The sequence below is a fragment of the Thermobia domestica genome, chromosome 5 (assembly GCF_964235325.1).
Source record: "Thermobia domestica chromosome 5, izTheDome1.hap1.1, whole genome shotgun sequence".
In the NCBI taxonomy this organism is placed as follows: domain Eukaryota; kingdom Metazoa; phylum Arthropoda; class Insecta; order Zygentoma; family Lepismatidae; genus Thermobia; species Thermobia domestica.
Window position 1 is genome coordinate 306,316,311 of NC_137458.1, and position 19,301 is coordinate 306,335,611.

General features: G+C 36.4%; 2 protein-coding genes across 2 annotated transcripts; both read left to right on the forward strand.

Annotated features, from left to right (window-relative positions):
• Positions 1-8,188: 8,188 nt before the first annotated feature.
• On the forward strand, positions 8,189-9,173 carry LOC145685628 (E3 SUMO-protein ligase KIAA1586-like). Its single transcript, XM_081758017.1, has 2 exons — positions 8,189-8,949; positions 9,095-9,173. Exons 1-2 carry the CDS (start codon positions 8,189-8,191, stop codon positions 9,171-9,173), a joined length of 840 nt encoding a protein of 279 aa, XP_081614143.1.
• On the forward strand, positions 9,163-10,888 carry LOC145684942 (E3 SUMO-protein ligase KIAA1586-like). Its single transcript, XM_081757295.1, has 2 exons — positions 9,163-9,688; positions 10,752-10,888. The coding sequence occupies exon 1, from the start codon at positions 9,242-9,244 to the stop codon at positions 9,677-9,679; it is 438 nt and encodes a 145-aa protein (XP_081613421.1). The 5' UTR covers positions 9,163-9,241; the 3' UTR covers positions 9,680-9,688; positions 10,752-10,888.
• Positions 10,889-19,301: the final 8,413 nt, after the last annotated feature.

Consider the following 19,301-nt stretch of genomic DNA (forward strand, 5'->3'; position numbering starts at 1 on the left):
TCCTTAGTGCGACCGGGGTTGGAAACTACCGAATCTGTAGAAATCTCTTATTTTATCAGTTTTAAATCAAAATCTCAGTTTGGATTTTTTTAAATTTTGTTGCACGACAAAATTCTGTTTTGGGATTTGTAAGATTTTTTTTTATTTAGATAGGGCTTTTTACAGACGACATTAAGATCTTCTTTGGGCTCATTGCCAGCTCCACTCGTAGCTCGATGTTCTGTGTCTGTAGTCGTGGTTCACAACCTATTTCCGGATGGGATGTGGAGAATGAACTGCAGGCCTGGAAACCGGACTGTGGGTTGAGATGGAAGAGACTTTGGAATCTTTATATTTTGGGCCAGATTTGAGTTCTATTTTCCGTAGATGATTGGCTTGGTGAGTGTATCAGTGACTGTTGATAACGAGTCCATACATGCCCAGTAGGTTCGGTATCACTAGTCAGTGATGCATTCAGCATAGCCTGTAGTCTCAAGGAAAGGGAACATCATACAAAATAGAACAGTATCAGCATTTTATTTAATCATTTATCATATTTATTTTAATTATATTTGTTTTTAAAGTAAAAATCAGGTACCCTTGCATGATGAGAAAATTGGTGTTTGGTGTGCTATTTCCGCCACACGCGTTATTGGGCCCATATTCTTTGAGACGACAATGAACAGTGACGTGCATATGGGAATCCTGGAGGAGTTTTATACACATTTGACCGAAGAGGAGCGTCAGTTATGTTACTTTCAGCAGGACGGTGCAACATGCCACACATCAGCTGCATCTTTGTTCCTTGTGCATGAGATGTTTACACCAGAGAGGACAATCAGCAAAGGCTTGTGGCCTTCTCGGTCACCAGATGTCCACGTGTGACTTTTACTTATGGGGACTGTTAAAGGGAAGAGTATACGAAACAAATCCACACACAATTGAAGAACTCAAGACCAGAATCCAGGATGTCACCAATAGCATTACAACACAAGAACTGACAAGGGTGTATATGAATCTCCTCAATCGTGCTCACATGTGTGTTGAAGTGGGCGGAGGACACTTTCAGCACCTGCTGTGAAGGTGAGTAGTCATATTCAATACATTACATTTCATTTATGTGTTGTAGTTAATCATATTCAATACATTATATTTCATTTTATGTGTTCACTTTACGGGCCGGTTTTACGTGCCACACCCTGTATAATTACTAGTAGTAGTAATAGAAGCTGTAGTAGTAGTAGGAAGATTATGAAAAATGAAATGACATCTTTGAGTTTTACATCCCACGATTATGCCGGTTAGGCTAAAGGAGACGGTGATCATGACAGATGAATGAAGTGGTGGAATGAAGAAAGTGGGAGGAAACGGAAGAACCCCGAGAAAACCCACGCACAAGGTTTGTCCACCAAAAAGTTCACTTGGCGGGAGCAGGGTTTGAACCCGGTACCCCATACACCAATGTGCCACCGCGGCCCCCGTAGGAAGATTAGTAGCAGTGGTAGTAGTTGTAATGGTAGTATAGTAGTAGTTGTAGTGATATTAGTAGCAGTAGTAGTAGTAATACAAACGAGTTATAAGCTCGGCAAGTGTTGGTTAGGATCTTTTCTCGACATAAGTACTTTTAGTAGTAGTAGCAGTAGCTGTGGTAGTAGTACTTGTTGTTGTTGTAGTAGTAGTAGCAGTAATATTATTGGTAGTAGTAGGAATGATTTAGTCCCCCAAAGTTGGTTGCGTCATGTCCTCGACACAAGTATAAGTAGTAGTAGGAGGGTTTAGAACTCAAGCAACATTTCTTTGGGATCTGTTTTCGATATAAGTGTAAGTGTAAGTACCATGATGGTAGAAGCAGTGGGTGAACGGGTTAGGAGTCTCGCATGGATTGGATAGATTCTATCCTCGATATAGGGATAAGTAGTACTAGTAGAAATAGTAATAACTGTAGTAGTTGTAGTAACAGTAGTAATAAGAGCTGGAGCAGCAGTAGTAGTAGTAGATATAATACTAGTAGTACATGTACTTGTAGTAGTAGTAGTAAATGTAGTAATGGTAATAGTAGTAGTTTCAATGTTAGTAGTAGTAGGAACGATTTGAAGCCCTCGCAGGGGTTGGTTGGGTTCTTTTCCCGGTCTATATTTACCACAAGAGTAGCAATGTTGTTGTGGTAGTAAAAATAATAGTAGTAGTATTAACGGTTAGAAGCCCCTAAGGGGTTTATTGAGTTCTGTTCTCGACATAGGTATAATAATAATAACTAGTAGTAGTAATATAGTAGTATTAGTAGTAGTAATAGCAGTATTAGCAGAAAGGGGTTAGAAGCCCCGCAGGGGTTCGTTGGGTTCTGTTCTTCACATAAGTATAATAATTAGTAATAATAGTATTAGTTGTATCAGTAGAAGTAGTAGTAGTAGTGGTAGTAGGAGTAGATGTCGTTGTAGTTAGTGATGGGTAAATTCCCGGGAAAATCTTTTGGAGAAAATTCCCTGGGAATATTCCCGGGAAGATTCCCCAAAATAGGAATATTGCGGGAATTTATGTATAATCACAAAGAAAATTGCATTCTATTACTATATTATGATTTCAAAATAAAATCCTTTTTTATCACAGGATACTTATTACTGTTGTCTCCAAAGGATTCTTTAAAATGTATATTCTTAACGGTGTTATGTTATTTTATTATTATTATTTTATGTTATTTAACGCATAAATGTATGTTCACCTAAAATATTTTTCATGCGAGTCAATACGTAGGAAAACATTTGGTATTGAAAGTCCACATACCTTTACACCGTTAAACAGTTTAAATTTATATGTAAGTGGATTTTCTAAATTTAATCCTACTACTAATATTATAATCATATAAAATTTTATAATGTTATAAACAAATTAGGTTCGTTAACTGTCAGAAAACATATGTAGTTTCTCGAGAAATTTGTAAGGTTGCCAGTGTATGGGATGGCATATATTCAGATATTTAATTTGGGATACAATGTGCTTCGTTACTGTGTTCTTACAGTGTATTATTAAATCTTAAGAAGATAGAATATTGTGTATTTAAAAGGATAGGCTACAATATTTATGGTGTTACCAAAATTCTCCAGCAACGCTTGGTACATTATTACACACGTGAAAAGAAGGAAACAAATCCTAACACAGGTACGGAAACACCGGTACTAATGAAACATACTGAGAAGCCACCCTACTTTCCATATGTACACATATCATTTTAAATGTATTGTATTTACAACTACAAAGATTCCATTATTCAATATCTGATTCTTCCTCAGAGAGCTATATTCGAGTGAGAGACAACAAGCAAAGTTACATCTGTAACTAATGATGGTTCGGGATGTGTTGATATTACTTCAATTCCATTTCTACAGAATTTCTAGATTACTTTACAAACTGGCTCCTTTTCATTTATAAATTAATATTTTGCTACTTTCGAGTGCAAATGAAAATGGAAATTTAAAAAATCATGTTAATTAGTTATATAAAATACGTCAACTAATTTCCTTTTTTAACCTCCAAATTATTTAAAACCTAAAAATAAATGATAATAAAATAAATAAAAATAAAGTATTTTTTCTCATAATTTGGAAAATAAAGTAAAAAATGTAAATAAATTCCTTCCCGGTAATTTATATGCCAGGGAAAATCCCGGGAATATACCCACTTTATATTTTCCTTCCCACCAAGAATATTACCACTGCCCACCACTAGTTGTATTAGGAGTGGTAGTAGGGGTAGGAACGGGTTAGGATCTTGCATCGTTTCGCCTAATCCTCGTTTCGCCTAACCAATTATCTGACACTTTTATGACAGATAAAAGATAAGCTTTATGCCCGCCATTTTAGGCGAAATAAGGATACTCGTTTGGCCTAATGCTCGTTTTGCCTAAAATGGTGGACTATCAAAAAATCGTTGAGGTAAAACTGGAGGGAAATTTTTTCGAAAAATAATATTCCCTACTATGTGAAGAACTGAGAAATACAATTTGGTTTTCCCATAACTAATTTGTAATAGGACTATTTGCTTTCGGAAAAATGTTTCGACAATTGTACAGTTACTTTTCCGTTCCATTTTGAGAATATTAATGCTGTCACAGGGTGTATAGTGACTATATTTGAGATGAGAGAAACATAAAAAGTTACATCTGTTATTAATTTTGTTTAAAGGCGAGTGCTGTTCAAAAGTGACTTTTAGTTTGCAGTTTGTTTTGTTTCCAAATATCTGATATTGCCAAATAATACTGCTAATCGGTACGTTAAAGGAAATATAGTTTGTGTGTTTCTTCTTATGTAGCTGCAAAAGTTATTTTATTGTAGGTTTTGCTGATCTTTCAGATGATTTCATTCCAGTTTCAACGCTATTTGGAAACTGTTAATGCATTATAAGAGATCCGATTGTGATTCTATTGTAATTACAATTCGTATGAAATTTGTAACTATTTCGAGCTAGATCTGACAAAAGATCCCTAAATTTGCTCATAACTTAACAATGGACAATTGTAATCGCAATGAGTGATTTGTGACCAATCGCTCCGCTGACAAATTGTTCTTTGAATAGTTCCACAATTCAAACATCTCAATGTGTTACTGACAAAGAAAGAAGAAAAATATATTTCATTTCTTATTATTACTTTTGAAATTACAACTTTTGAGTTGAATTTCCACTCGTTTCACATACTACCGGGAATGTCCAAAGCATAAGTCTCTGAGATGCACAATGAGATTGAAATCCGGGCTTCTCGGTAATTGTTTCAGCAGGAAGAAGTTGAATGCTCATCCAAACAGATGATGGCCGACCGGGATCTGTTACGAGTGTGGTTGTCCTGCTGGTACACTCCATTTCCACTCATATGACAGAAATACAGATATAGTTGACTCGTATGACAGAAATATAGTTGACTGGTGATCTTCGTACTTCGATACAATACGGGTGAATAGTAGGTACCAAAGGTCCAAAACATTGCTTACAGAAAAACACTATAAATCACCATGGTCTCCGTTATCTTGTACAGCGGTGGACACTTCTAAATGGCACAGCCATATGGAGATTTACGGCTAAGGTGTACCATTTAGAAGTGTCCACCGCTGTACAATTCCAACCTGACATGATTGCGTTGGGCTGGCACCAAATTATAGATAACTATCGGTGTGCTGAGATTGAAATCGAGACTCACCGCACCAGGGTTTGCTGGTTTAAACCAGCTGTTAAAAAAAACTGGTTTAAACCAAAAAACGAAAAATGTTCGTAAAAGTGTTCGTAAAATCTTGATGAACACACATTTATGGGTTATCACGTTTCACTCCTGTATATTATTCGTATTATATTCAGACCTAAATTCCCCATTCATTACTCAAAAATATTATACTACAAAAGCAACTTTTGTATTTTTTTTATAAGTTTATGAATGCTTCTTTTGTGATTTTTTTTTATGGTTTGTTATTATTGTTATGCAATTTCAATCAAAGAAAAATTCTAAATATTGTTTCGTTTTAATAATATTTACTATTGATAAAATACATCGAAATACTGTAGTTTTTTGGGGAGAGGAGAGTTAATCCAAATCCCAAGAGAGGCATTTAGTGAAATCAGAAGTATCTTTGGTATTTATTTATGTATAAATTTGTCAGAGCCAAAGTGGACTCAAATAATTCGTATCTTTATTCACTTTTCTTACAGATAGGCAAATTAAGTCTATTTCTTCTTCTTCTCGTTGTATTTCTTTAACTTGGACTAATAAAAGTCGTAATGAACTAACTTGGACTAAATTAGTTCTTCTGTACTCTGCAGCATTTTGAAATTGTCCATATGTAATTCTGTATAATGGTTTCACTTGTGCAACTGGTTATCTTTTTGTCCTTCTGAAATGACTCTTGACAGTTACATTAACAAGTACCTAAAGATCAGCACAACGTATTTTTACCAGGAGTCCTTCATGAGTGAGTCGGCAGACATATCGCATTTGTGGTCAATTAGTCTCGCTTTCGAGTTCAAATGGAGGACAATTTCTCTCGGATGTAAGCCCAGAAGCGGTTTGATTCCGCTTTAAGCTTATGTGATCTCTTCCAGCACAACCCGGTTGTTGCATAATAACACCAAGATGAAACAAACTTATTTCTCTCCATACGTCATATAAATACATACAACAAATTATTTAAAAAGAAAACCTGGTTTAAACTCAAAATTACCGGGTTTAAACAAACAAACAAACAAACAAACAAAACGGGTTTATTGATTTTTTTTAAAAAAAAGATGGTTTTTGCCAACCCTGCATCGCACCATGCTGCTCGTTTTTATGGTCCAGTCACGGCATTCTGTTGCCAGTGTAAAACATTAACCGTAGTGACATATAATCAGGGTGCGAATTACCGGGGGGGATGGGGGGATTTTCCCCCCAATCACATTTTGTTCCCCCCCAAAGAAATCAACTGAAGTATCCCCACCGGGGATGCTTGCTTTCTCCCCCAAACTGTGCTTAGTATAACACCAAATTTTACTGATTTTTGTCATTTCTTGGAAGTTTAATCTGCTAGCTGTATTTCAAAATAAGAAACGTAAACTATTCAGGTTTGGCCATTTCTAACATCCTCACTATTTTCACCGTCGTTTAGTTGAACTTGACGTTAAACTCATAATCAACTCAACTGAACTCTGTTGTTATGACTCCAGTTGTTACTTGCAACCTCGTATCCTTCAGTTAATCATCTTTAGTGAATGTACCAACTGCGCACAACAAAGTTACATATAAATTTATAAATTCTCTTAGCGGTTAACCAAGAGGAACTAAAAAAATAAGGCCTTATGCAGAATCGTTTTGACGTATGATTAGCTTCATACTAAAAGTCTGACTACTGCAGGAGACATATGTTAGTCGAACTCTTTAGTATGGTAGTAATTCTGCGTCAAAATGACTCTGCATAAGACCAATACCATCTTTCATCATACTTGGTGTATGTCATAGTCATATTCATCCTCAATATTTGTATCGATTATCATCTTGTTTACTTTTTGTTATTATATCATTTTCTATGTCACTTAGGCCTATATCATTTTCCAGTTTATTCTTTGTTAGCACATGATCCTTATTCACTAGGGGTTTGCGTCTTCGCAATTCAAAAGTTGCATTTAATTTGTGGCTGGCACAGCAATTATAATGGCTATCCGCAATGTTTTCTTTCGTTGCGAGACACAAATTTTCCAAAAGTAATTGCTATGCAGATTACCGCAAAGTAATACGCAAATTTTACGTTTCGTTGACGCAAACAGCTAAGGAAATAAATGAAAAAGTGGATTAGCATTAGCCCATATGACCAAGAGTTGGGACGCCACTTTTTAATACCCTACCTAGCTATCATGTAGAAGACAATACGAGACAAAACAAGGAAAATAGCGCGCATTTCACTTGTATGGTTGCAGCAGTGTAGTGAAAACGGACTGTACTGTGTGATGCCAAAATGAAACGAACGAGCATCCGTGATTATCTAACTGTTATAACAAGTAAAAGAACAAAAGAGGATAATTCCGGAAAAGTCAAAGAAATAGTACAAGAGCGTGTGGAAATTTCCAGTGATAAAGATTTTCCAGAACATGATGCGGGTAGTTCGACAAGTACACGTGATGGTGACAAAGACAGTGGTGATGTATATAGTGCAAATTCAAATGAAGCTCTCGATAAAAATAAAACATTTAAAATTGGTGGGTGTATAACGAAAGAAAGATTTGAAATATGGCAAAAAACTAGACCGTGGCTAAGTTATAACAGGAATGGTGGTATCGTATGTTCGGTTTGTTTTGTTAACCGTAACATTGTGCAAGATACTAAAGGTAATAAATTTCGAAATGACAACGCCTTTATTACCGGTGGCACTGCGTCAAAGGCAAAAAAGTTGCATGATAAAATTTCAGATCATGGGAAGTGTAAAACGCATTTAGAGCGCATAAATATTGGAGAATTACAAAGCAAAAAATGTATTGAAACCAGCGTTGCGAATAGCATGAATGTGTGGACGGAAGTTAATGCCAAAAGATTAGCAGTTACGGAGAAAGTTATTAGAACTGCTTACCTAGTAGCTACTGAGAACTTGTCTTTTAAAAAGTTCCGAAAAATTCTGAAATAGAGGAACTGAGTGGTGTTGACGTTGGACGAATGTTATTTTCTGACCATGCATGTAAAAATATTATTCAGTTTATAGCTTCAAAGATGAAGAATAAACTAGTACAATGCTTGAAAACTGATTCTAGTGTTTTCAGTCTTATGATAGATGAAAGTACAACGATTTCTAAGAAGTCGTGTCTAATAGTGTATGTTCGCCTACAGTACAATGAAACACCGTACAATTATTTTTTTGATCTCGTCGAGTTAAGTGATACATCTGGAAGTGCTATTGCTGAATCAATATTGGAATTGCTTATTAAAAATGGAGTTTGTGAAGCAGATCTTCGACAGAAGTTGATTGCCGTGGCAACAGACGGAGCTGCGAATATGTTAGGTTCGTATCGTGGTGCAGTGACAAACATTTGCGATAAACTAGAGAATCATAATTTAATTTCTATCCATTGTCTAAATCACAAAATTGAGTTAGCGGTTCACGATGTTGTGAAAAATATGAATGAAGTTAATTATTTTAGAATGTTCATGGATTCATTATATTCAGTTTTTTCACAAAGTGCTAAGAATCTCCGTGATTTACAAGAAGTCGCCAAAGAGTTACATGTTCATATTATGAGAATAGGACGTGTATTTGATGTTCGCTGGCTAGCATCATCTTGTCACGGTGTAACAGCGTTATGGGAAAGCTACGGAGCGCTAGTAGTGTTTTTTGAGAAGTGTTGCGAAGATAGGCGTGCTTCAAAGGAGAAATCAAAATTTCATGGAATGGTCAACAAAATGAAGAAGTGGGATTTTGTAATGGAAATGGCCATTATGAAAGACGCATTAGAATGTTTGAAACATCTGTCTTTGTATTTGCAAAGACGAGATGCTTCTCCCATTACAGCAAAATGCGAGTTCCAAACATGTTTACAGACATTGCAATCCATGAAACTAAAGGATGGCCCTAATGTAGTGACTGTGAAAACTGAAATTTCAGAAACCTTGACTTTTAAGGGAATTGAAATTAATCAGCCAACAGAGTGTGATCGCCAAAGAATTAGCACCTTTTGCAAGCAGTTTTACCAGGGGTTAATCGATAATTTGCGGTCGCGTTTAGAGCAGTGTGCATTTGTGAATGATGCTTGTGTGCTTCTACCATCAATGTGGCCTAACAGTGAGGTGGACAAAGTTTTCTATGGTGAGGCAGAAGTAGCAAGACTTTGTAACAGCCTAAAACTTACTGAGGTAGCTCATACAATTCATGATTTCAGAAAATGTAAAGTGTCCAACTTAAAGGATAAACACATGGAAACCCTACTACAGCGAGTTAACCTTGTGCCAGTGTCAACAGCTGAATGCGAGCGGGGTTTCAGTGCTGTTAATGTTACTTGCACGGAAGAAAGAAATAGATTAAGTGTGTCAACCATAAGTGACATTCTTTTTATCAAGATTAACGGCCCAGCATTAGAGAAGTTTCCTGCAGCACGTTATGCTGAAATGTGGCTAAAAGAGGGACATCATAGTGCCACTGACACACCGACAGGAAGAGATTCGGCAAATGAGTACGAGGACACAAGGAGAGCAGTATTTCACGACTGATAAGTAAAGGTAAGATTCTTACTTTTAATCATTTTTATCACAAAAGTGTGGTGTACATATGAGAACGTCCACCGTCAGTAGTGTGATATTTTTACATGTTTTATTTTTTGAAGAAATGATAAATCTATTGTTTCAAGTAATCAAATTTCCTAATGTATGCTATTATAAGCAAAATTTTGGCAATATCCATCCAGTTTTTGTTATATTTAACCTAATTTGCGTCACTTTTCAGATCGATCTAAAGTAGTGCATTACTTTTCTGTACTATATCGCAAAACAATCGTAATCATTTCTTGTTCAAATACAAATCTTAAATAGTATATTGGGGTACAGTTCCGTAGATGGCATACCCTCAAAGTACCTTCCGCGATAGAATAGTAACCGCGATAATTTAATAGGCCAGAACCTACCCTAATGTAAGCTAACCCAACCTACTATCACTATTCGTACATCGACTACTACTAAAATTACGGAACTACTTTAGTACTTTCCGTCAAAGTATGCCATGTACGGAACTAGATCCGACCTTTACTAAATGCAGTTTTATACAATAAAAGTTCACAATCGTAAGTGGTGTGACCAATATTTAGATTCACGTTGAGAAAAGAGCTCTTTGTCAGGTAAAGAATTACACCATTTATGAAGGACTATGATTAATTAGCAGTTTGTATAATATCTTATAAATAGGACAAGTTACTCTGTTGGTACAAAAACTTTTCTAATATTTCATTAGTAGTGTGACCTAATCACACATCCTATACATAGGCTAATGCATTTTTTTATTGTTCCCCGTTGATGTTTATTGAAAGAGGCGTCGTTTTAAAATGGACGAATTTTTGATACGTATATATCTTATGTATTCCAAATTTTTAGATTTTTAAAATAGTCACGAAAAAGCGTAGTAAAATATGATATTCATCATTGTATGATGCGACTTTTTTGTAAAATAATTCTTAACATATCGTTAAAACAAGTTTAGTTGAAGTAGCCTACATTCTGAAAATAAAAATTTCAAACTTTGATTTGGTGCATGACACTTAGCTGAATTGTATATATTTACTTTTCTTTCCAGTTTGAGACATTTTCTCGTGGACATACCCATATATAAAGTAAGATGTTTTATTAAAACAAGTTCAGGAACAAAACAAGACACTACTGAATGCATTTAATGTGCCCAAAAGAAAGAAAAAAATATTGGAAGTGGAATAAAGTGTGGATCATAAAAAGTGTTGAGAAGGACCAATACTTTTATTTTTATTTTTTTTATTTATTTTTTTTTTACAAATTAGAGTGACTATATATGACGTTACCATAAGTGGATTATGTGATCCCTCATACGTGACTGGCTTAAGGGTGTAGATGTAATGCCCATAAATATGTATAAAATAAATAAATATTTTTTTGTAATATTTGGCCTTCGGTTTCACTTTGATACCAGAAATTGGGACCAGCACAAACCATTTCTCGTGTGATAGGATAAGACGTAGATTTTTTCTTTATTTTATTTTTATTATTATTGTTATTTTTATTTATTTATTTATTTATTTATTATTATTATTTTTTTTTTTGCATAAGTCCGGTTTAACTGATAATGTTAGTGGTTTTCATAATACTGAAGTAGGTTTTCTTTTGCAAAGCTGTGAATAATAACGCAAAGTGGAATATTTCAATATGAGCGGGAAAACAAACATACGCTTGTGATCACGGCTATCGCTCGGGCTGATTTATTAAAAAAAATAAATAAATAAACCTTAGAGAGCTATGGGCAAAAGAGTGAATACATTTAAAAACGTTCAGAAAAGTTAGGTGTGGAGTGTGTTCAAGTCAGAGAAAATATACATACTTATTGTCGGTAGATTTATTGAATTAATAAATCTCTTATTTATTACATATGTCCTATCATATTTATGTGTGTCTGTGGGGGGGGGGTAGGCATTATTGTCTAATTTTGAATTATTGCACCTTCAGACTCTACGTCCAGTTGGTCTAATTTTATCCCCCCCAATATAAATTATCTAATTCGCACACTGCATATAATGACAAGTAGTAACCTCGTGGGTTATCGGCTTCTGAAGTCCATACGATGAAGCGAACGTTGTCTACTAACTATTCGGCTGAACCCCTTATTCAGTTGGGTGTCCGTATTGGCTAAGGTTTACTGGTGTTCGGTGCATTGAGCAAAGTTATGAAAACATTTATACCTTGTTCTCTTACATGTGAGTTTCTTTTACATTGTTAAATTACTGTAGATTTCCAAATTATGCACATTCAATATTGAAACCGGAAATATATCTATAACTTACGACAGGAATAGAGTGATAATGTGAAACATGCAACCTGTTTATCGGAAGCTGAATTCTCATCAAAAACGATTTCTCATTATCTCTTACGATTTTAAATATTTAGGAATCAATATTGAAACCGAAAGTTGTACTAGTTCTTACTTTAATAGAAGACTCAAGCTGAGATGATATATATTCTTAAGATTTGGAATCCATACCATAAATTGTTTAGATCGTTAGAGAACGTGTCGACGATATATGAGTAGGCCAATGGCAAAACCCGTTAAATTCACTAAAAAAAATTGATAGTGGTTGCTCTGGAAACCTTAGTTGGAAAGCTATTATTTCGAAATAGTATTCAGTAGAAAAAGCCATTTTAACTAGTTGAAAATTGAGATTAAAATACGTGCCAATTACCAAAACTTGTTAAATCCATCATGGCAACAGATGCAAAAACAGTTAAATCCCTCTTCCATATTCAGTTTCATAAACTGTTAAATCCCAAACCTGCAAACAACCTCATGAGAAAAGCAGAGTCAAACCCGGTTAATTCCATATTTCAAACAATTTGAGGTTTCGTACTGTATAGGATTAGTTTAGTAATCTGAATATTCATTGCAACTCTTCGTAAATCATTCGAAATTTTATTTGGCAGAATTTGAAGTGTGTGCTTTCATTATTTTTTTTAATTTTTGGACTGAAAATTTAAAAAAAGAAAATGAAATCTTTAGTTTTACGTCCCACGCTTATGCCGGTTAGGCTAAAGGAGACGGTGATGATGAGAAATGAATGAAATGGTGGAATGAAGAAAGTGGGAGGAAACGGGAGAACCCCGAGAGAACCCACGCACACGGTGTTTGTCCACCACAAAGTTCACTTGGCGCTGGCTGGGATCGAACCCGGGACCCCAAACACCAGAGGTGAACGCTCTACCACTGAGCCACCACGCACCCTGGACTGAAAATTGAGACAATATTCGTGAAACTTTTCTGTGCTTATTTGCTTTTCTTCAATAATTACTGGGCAAATACACGCAAAATCGAAAGAAAACGACACCGTACTCTAAACAGCGATGATCATAATTTTGTTATCAGACAACACCAAAATTGTCTAGAAAACGTACAAGACACATGAAAAACTGGAAACGAAATGTAGCCAAAAAGACAAGGTGAGTAGACTCTCTATGGTTAAAAGTCGTTTGTTTTGTATTTCAGGGTAACTCTTTACTTTGAACAGAACATTGTTGGATTAGGTTCTTCTCTAAACAGTCTCTTCAGCTTCAGCAGAACCTCTTTCTTAAAATGTCTCGTGTCAATTATCATTCAAATTTATAACATGCCTCTGGTACAACATGTTAAAAAATTTTGCAACTTATTTACCATTTTTGATTCTCTTTCTGCCACTGTTTTGCTTAAACTCAACATTTGCACATTTTGTTTTGCTATATTTCAAATTCATATATTGAGATAGTTAGCAAATTAATATTCACCCTATTTTAATCCATAAAAGATTACAAACTCTTCCAAAATATAGTCATTCAGTTTAGAAATGTTTACGGATAGGTAGGCATATAATTAACTCCGCTTGTAGTTACGAAGGGTTTGACGATTGAAAGAAGCTCAAAGCTCACGTTTTACAAAGAGGTTTTTGAGGAATAGAAAACCGAGAAAATGGTGATGCACCAGAGGACGACGACGATATGGATTTCCATTTAGTAGATGATGGAGAGGAGGTTACATAACTCAATTTTTTGCATATTTGGATCCATTGTTTTCCATTTAGAACAAAATTAATGTAGCATTTGTGTATAAATATTCATTTGTGCCAATCTTGTGCAATGTATAGTTGATAATACATTCCCACCTCCCTCCCCCAATATTTTAGTAGGCATAATACTGATTTCTGACTCTGACTCCCTTTCTTTTTGATAGGTTTTGTATCTTGAGCCTAAAAAAAATGGCCGCTCGTCCAGATGCAAAAGCTCTTATTTCCATTTACATACGCAAAAGCTGTTAAATCCAAACTATTTTCTTCAATAACGCAATTCACAGACTATTGTGATTATACAGCTTTCGACAGACCAACACTCACATTATTCTTATTTTTTTAATGTTCTCTAGTTTCTAATGTTATTTTACAATTATGACGTGTTTAAACATTTTGTTCTCGATTTGTCACAAATTTTAAAATGTGAATTAAACGGGTTTTGTTTGCTATTCATCTACTCATATATATTCGTATATATCCATGGTCCTAGTAAATACATAAAGGAGTTTTGGTAATCCTAACTCCTCAAAAATAGTTAATATAGTATTAATCTATATGTTTTGCTTTTCTTAATTCTTTATATACTAGGGAATTTTCTCTTATATAATTTCCCACTAGTTGAATTTCCACGATTTTTTCTTATTGTCCGCCATTTTAGGCGTAACGAGGATTAGGCCAAACGTGGCGACACGCTGGTTAGAAACCCCGCTGCGATTGAATCCGTTCTATTCTCGACGTAAGTACAAGTAGTAGTAGTAGTAGTAGTAGTAGTAGTAGTCGTATTAACAGTATTAGTAGTAGTAGGAATGGGTTAGAAACCCCGCTGCGATTGATTCAGTTCTATTCTCGACGTAAGTACAAGTAGTAGTAGTAGTAGTCGTATTAACAGTATTAGTAGTAGTAGGAATGGGTTAGAATTGCCGCAGGAGTTTGTTGAATTGTGTTCTGGACATAAGTGTAAGTAGTAGTAGTAGTAGTAATAGTAACAGTAGTAATAGTAGTTGGAGTAGGACGAGTAGTAGCAGTAGTAGTAGTAGTTGTTATTGTAGTGTGAACGGGTCATAAGCCCCACAGTTGTTGGTTGGGTTCTGTCGCCGACATAAGTATACGTAATAGTATTAGTAGTAGGAGTAGTTGTCGTTGTAGTAGGAGTGGTAGTAGTAGTAAGAACGACTTAGAAGCCCCGCAGGGGTTGGTTAGGTTCTGTTCTCGACATAAGTAAAATTAGTAGTGGGTTTAGTAGTAGTAGTAGAACTGGTTAGTAGTCTCGCTGTTGTTGGTTGGGTTCTCTTCTCGACATAAGTAGTAGTAGTAGTAGTAGTATTAACGGGTTAGAAGTCCCGTAGGAGTTGGTTGATTTTATTCTCGACATAAATATTAGTAGTAAAATTAGGAGGAGGAGGAGTAATAAGAGTAGTGTTAGTAATAGTAGTAGTTTTAGTAGTAGTAGTAATATTAGTAGCAGTAGTAGTAGTAACAGAGTAATAATAGTATTTGTAGTAGTGTATTAGTAGTAGTAGTAGTAGTAGTAGTGTTGTACTAGTAATAGTAGTTTTTGTTGTAGTAGAAACTGGTCAGAAGCTGGTGTTGGCTGGGTTCTTTTGTCGACATAAGTATAACTAGTGGTAGTAGTTGTAGTAGTAACGAGTTAGAAGCCCAGCCCCGAAAGGATTGGTTGGGTTCTTTTGTCGACATAACTGTAAGTAGTGGTAGCTGTAACAGTAGTAGTGGTAGTTAGAACGGGTTAGAAGCCCAGAAGTTTTTAGTTTGGTTGTGTTTTCGACTTTAGTAGTAGTAGTAGGAACTTGTTAGAAGCCCGGCAGGTGTTGGTTAGGATATGTTCTCGACATAAGTATAAATAGTAATAGGTGTAGTAGTAGTAGTAATATTGTAGGAAGGTGTTAGAAGTCCCGCTGGGATTGGTTGGATTCTCTTAAAGACATAAGTATGAGTACTAGTAGCAGTAGTAACTGGTTAGAAGCCCGCAGGTGTTTTTTGAGTTGTATTCTCGACATATGTATAAGTAGTAATAATCAGTGCTTAAAGTGACATCAGATGAGGTGACGGTATGGAACAAATATGACCACTTTGAGCAGTAATTTTGACAGAACCCTAAAAAGTATCTCTACTTCTGACAGTTTTGCACCATTTTTGACGTGAAAATCTATAGAAAGAGAATGAGTGAGGACTAATATGTAAATGTTTTACTCCCCATTATCATCAGCCTAGTATTCACTGGTGATTTAATCCACTAGTATTAAATGTTTTTTTTTATTCAATTTTATTTCCATTTTCAAAATCTTCTTCTGGTCTCGTTTTGTATCGTGGTCAACACTAATTTTCTTATACCCGACTTAGAGGTCTGTACGGGCCTGAATTTTTAGTCCGGGCCCGGCCTGTGATTTTACAATATGAGGCCCGACCCAAGTCCGAAATATGTTTTAGCATTTAGGCCAGAGCTTGTGTCATAATCAAATGAGCCCGAAATAGGCCTGAATTACAGAAACTTAATAATTAACGCAACATTATATTTTTATTTATAGCAATTAGAGGTTTAATTTTGCAGTTCTGCTTTAAAAGTTCTCCAGAAAGAACAGTTCAATATCGTTGTACAGTATATTTACAGAGGTAGGTCCGAGAAATATGATTGTATATTTAAAATTTACGGCCCGAGCCTTTGCAGACCTCTAACCAGACCGTCCCGGAAGTCCTGCATCATCAGCACACTGACCTGCATGAGGTAAAACTTTGGAAGGATAGGTGGCGCCACCAGTGAAAACTGTTGGCAGGCATAGAGAATAGGTTCGTGGGATCAAGTGAAGGCAAGTACTGCGTGTGTAGCGAACGTTCCTGTAAACCCAAATGGGCAGGCAACATGAGGACTAAATTTCAACTCGAGCTGTGCTACGATTTTTATGGAAAAAAGGACTAACTGCAAAAGCTGTAGTAAAGGAAAGGACACAGTACAAAAAGCATTGCATTTCCTCGTCTGTCTGATTTGCATTTTTTTTGGATATGTTGTAGCTGAGGACCTCCCGGGAAACTGTTTATATATGGTCAACTCCCTATGACCAACCCTGTGCCCTCCAGAGATCACCAGAGGTCACACAACGGGTGTTGGTAGAATTGGTTCAAACTTGGCATACAAAAAATAGTTGTGTGTTATACTGGGCTACGGCAAATCAGGATAGTCCACGTAACGATGTGACTTTTGGTGGCCTCTGGAGGTCACAAGATTGGTCATAGGGAGTTGGCTCCATGCAAACAATTGACCGGGCGTCCTCAGCTAAAACATATCCAAAAATCACGCAAATCGGACAGACAAGGAAATAGAGTGCTTTTTGTACGGCGTTCTTTGTCGTTTATAACACTGACAGCAGAACAGAGCAGAACAAAGGAATACTGGATCGATCGACAGCTACCCGTTGGTTCACAAAATTTACTTCGGGTGATTTAAGCCTCGTGGACAAGTCCCGTAAGGGTAGATCTCCGATGGATTTAACGGTCCTCTCAAGATGCTGTGAGTGCTGAACCACAATCGAGTACGTGTGTGTTAGAAAGAGTAGTTTGGACATCCAAATTGACAAGAAACTGTCTATTGCATGCCATGCATTACGTCAATCAACTGCCCCGACAAAGTCCTCATGAGTTGACAGAGGAGCAGGCCCAGCTTGGAGTGGCAATTTGCTAGAATTTGTTTTAAAAAATCCGCGTGATCTTCGTTTCTGGTGTAGAATTGTGACAGGAGATAAGTGGGTGTTTGTGGAAAACCCTCACACACGTAAACAGCGGGCGAAAAGAGGAGAGGAACCCTTGGACAATGTGAAACAAGACAGATATGGGAAAAAACTCATGCTGTGTGTTTGGTGGTGTATTGACGGGATAATTCATTTTGAGTTTGTTCCAGAGGATCGTGCTGTAAGAGGTGAACTGTATTCTGAACAATTACGCCGAGTGTATGCCATTCTGAACGAGAAATATCCGGCATTAACAAGAGGAAGATCTTATTGCTGCAAATTGACAATGCTCTGAGTCATCGGTCTTTAAATTTGACCAACACCCTGGCTGAACTTAACGTGTTTGAGTTGTTACCTCATCCTGTCTATAGTCCAGATCTTGCACCTTCAGATTATTATTTGTTTCGCTCTTCTCTCTTTCTCTCTCTCTCTCTCATTTCGTGTGTGGTCGGCTATTCAATTCATATGATGAAGCGCATACTGCCTGTCGCGAGTTTTTCAATTCTAAACCTTCCAACTGGTATCGCCATCAGATTGAACTGTTGTCCCAAACATGGGTGAAGGTCATCGAACATGATGGCCGTGTTTTTCAAAGTAAAAGTTTGTCTTTGTTTCTGATATTAGTGTTTCTTTTTCCTTCATGTATGATGCAGAGCTTTTGGGACAACCTGGTAATTGTAAACACAGAAGTCCAGATAATGTGAAAATAATCCTCTTGAATTTAAAGAAGAGTCCTGTCAATGACAGAGGAGGATCCAGGTTAAACATTTTAGGCGGGTGGTACGGTAGTTAAAATTTTTTGAGGGGGAGTGGATTGCTCGCCCAAATGTTGAAAAAATCAAGAGCACAAACTCTGCCATTGAATAGGGTGATAGGGAACTGTTCCTGCTTTCGAAGCAGCAGAACGAAGTATTTGAAAGTACAAACATTTGTTGACCCGATGCTAACGTCATACTCATTTCTATGTGTAAAATCTTTTCTTTTCTGCACGTAAATTACAATTTAAATGTAATTTTTACTGGTATGCCATACCGGTCGATTTTCGAACTTTCGGATGCATAATCGGCTCATACCGGCTCACTTTAAGCACTGGTAATAATAATAGTAGTAGTAGAAATAATAGTAGTAAGAACTGGTTAGAAGCTCCGAAGGGGTTGGTTTTTTTTTATTGACATAAGTGTAAGTAGTGGTAGCTGTAATAGTAGTAGTAGTGATAGGAACGGGTTAGAAGTCCCGCAGATTTTGGTTGGGTTCTGTTCTGACTTAAGTAGTGTTAGGTGAAGTAGTAGTAGGAGTAATAGTAGTAGGAACTGGTTAGATGCCCGCAGGTGTTGGTTGGGTTGTGCTCTCGACATAAGTATAAGTTGTAGTAGGTGAAGTAGTAGTAGTACTAGTAACATTTGTAGGAAGTTCTTAGAAGTCCCGCTGGGGTTGGTTGGGTTCTCTTCTCGACATAAGTAGTAGTATTACTAGTAGTAGAAACGGATTAGAATGCCCGCAGTTGTTGGTGGGTTCTGTTGTCGATATAAGTATAAGTACTAGTAGTAGCAATAACGGGCTAGAAGCCCCGCAGGTGTTGCTTTGGTTGTGTTCTCGACATAAGTATAAGTAGTAGTATATGTAGTAGTAGTAATATTAGTAAGATTGGTTTAGAAGTCCCGCTTGCGTTGGTTGGGTTTTCTGCTCGATATAAGTAAAGATAGTAGTTGTAGTAGTTTTAGCAGTATCAAGGGGTTAGAAGCCAGGCAGGTGTTGGTGGGTTCTGTTCTCGACATAGGTAGTAGTAGAAACGGATTAGAAGTCCCGCAGGAGTTGCTTGGATTGTGTTCCCTACAT

Excerpts from the sequence above, each read along its gene's own strand:
- LOC145684942 (XM_081757295.1), top strand. The coding sequence starts at position 9,242 with ATGTGGCCTAACAGTGAGGTGGACAAAGTTTTCTATGGTGAGGCAGAA.
- LOC145685628 (XM_081758017.1), top strand. The coding sequence starts at position 8,189 with ATGAAGAATAAACTAGTACAATGCTTGAAAACTGATTCTAGTGTTTTC. Across the intron at positions 8,950-9,094 it reads TGTTTGAAACATCTGTCTTT|GGAATTGAAATTAATCAGCC; the intron begins GTATTTGCAAAG and ends TTGACTTTTAAG.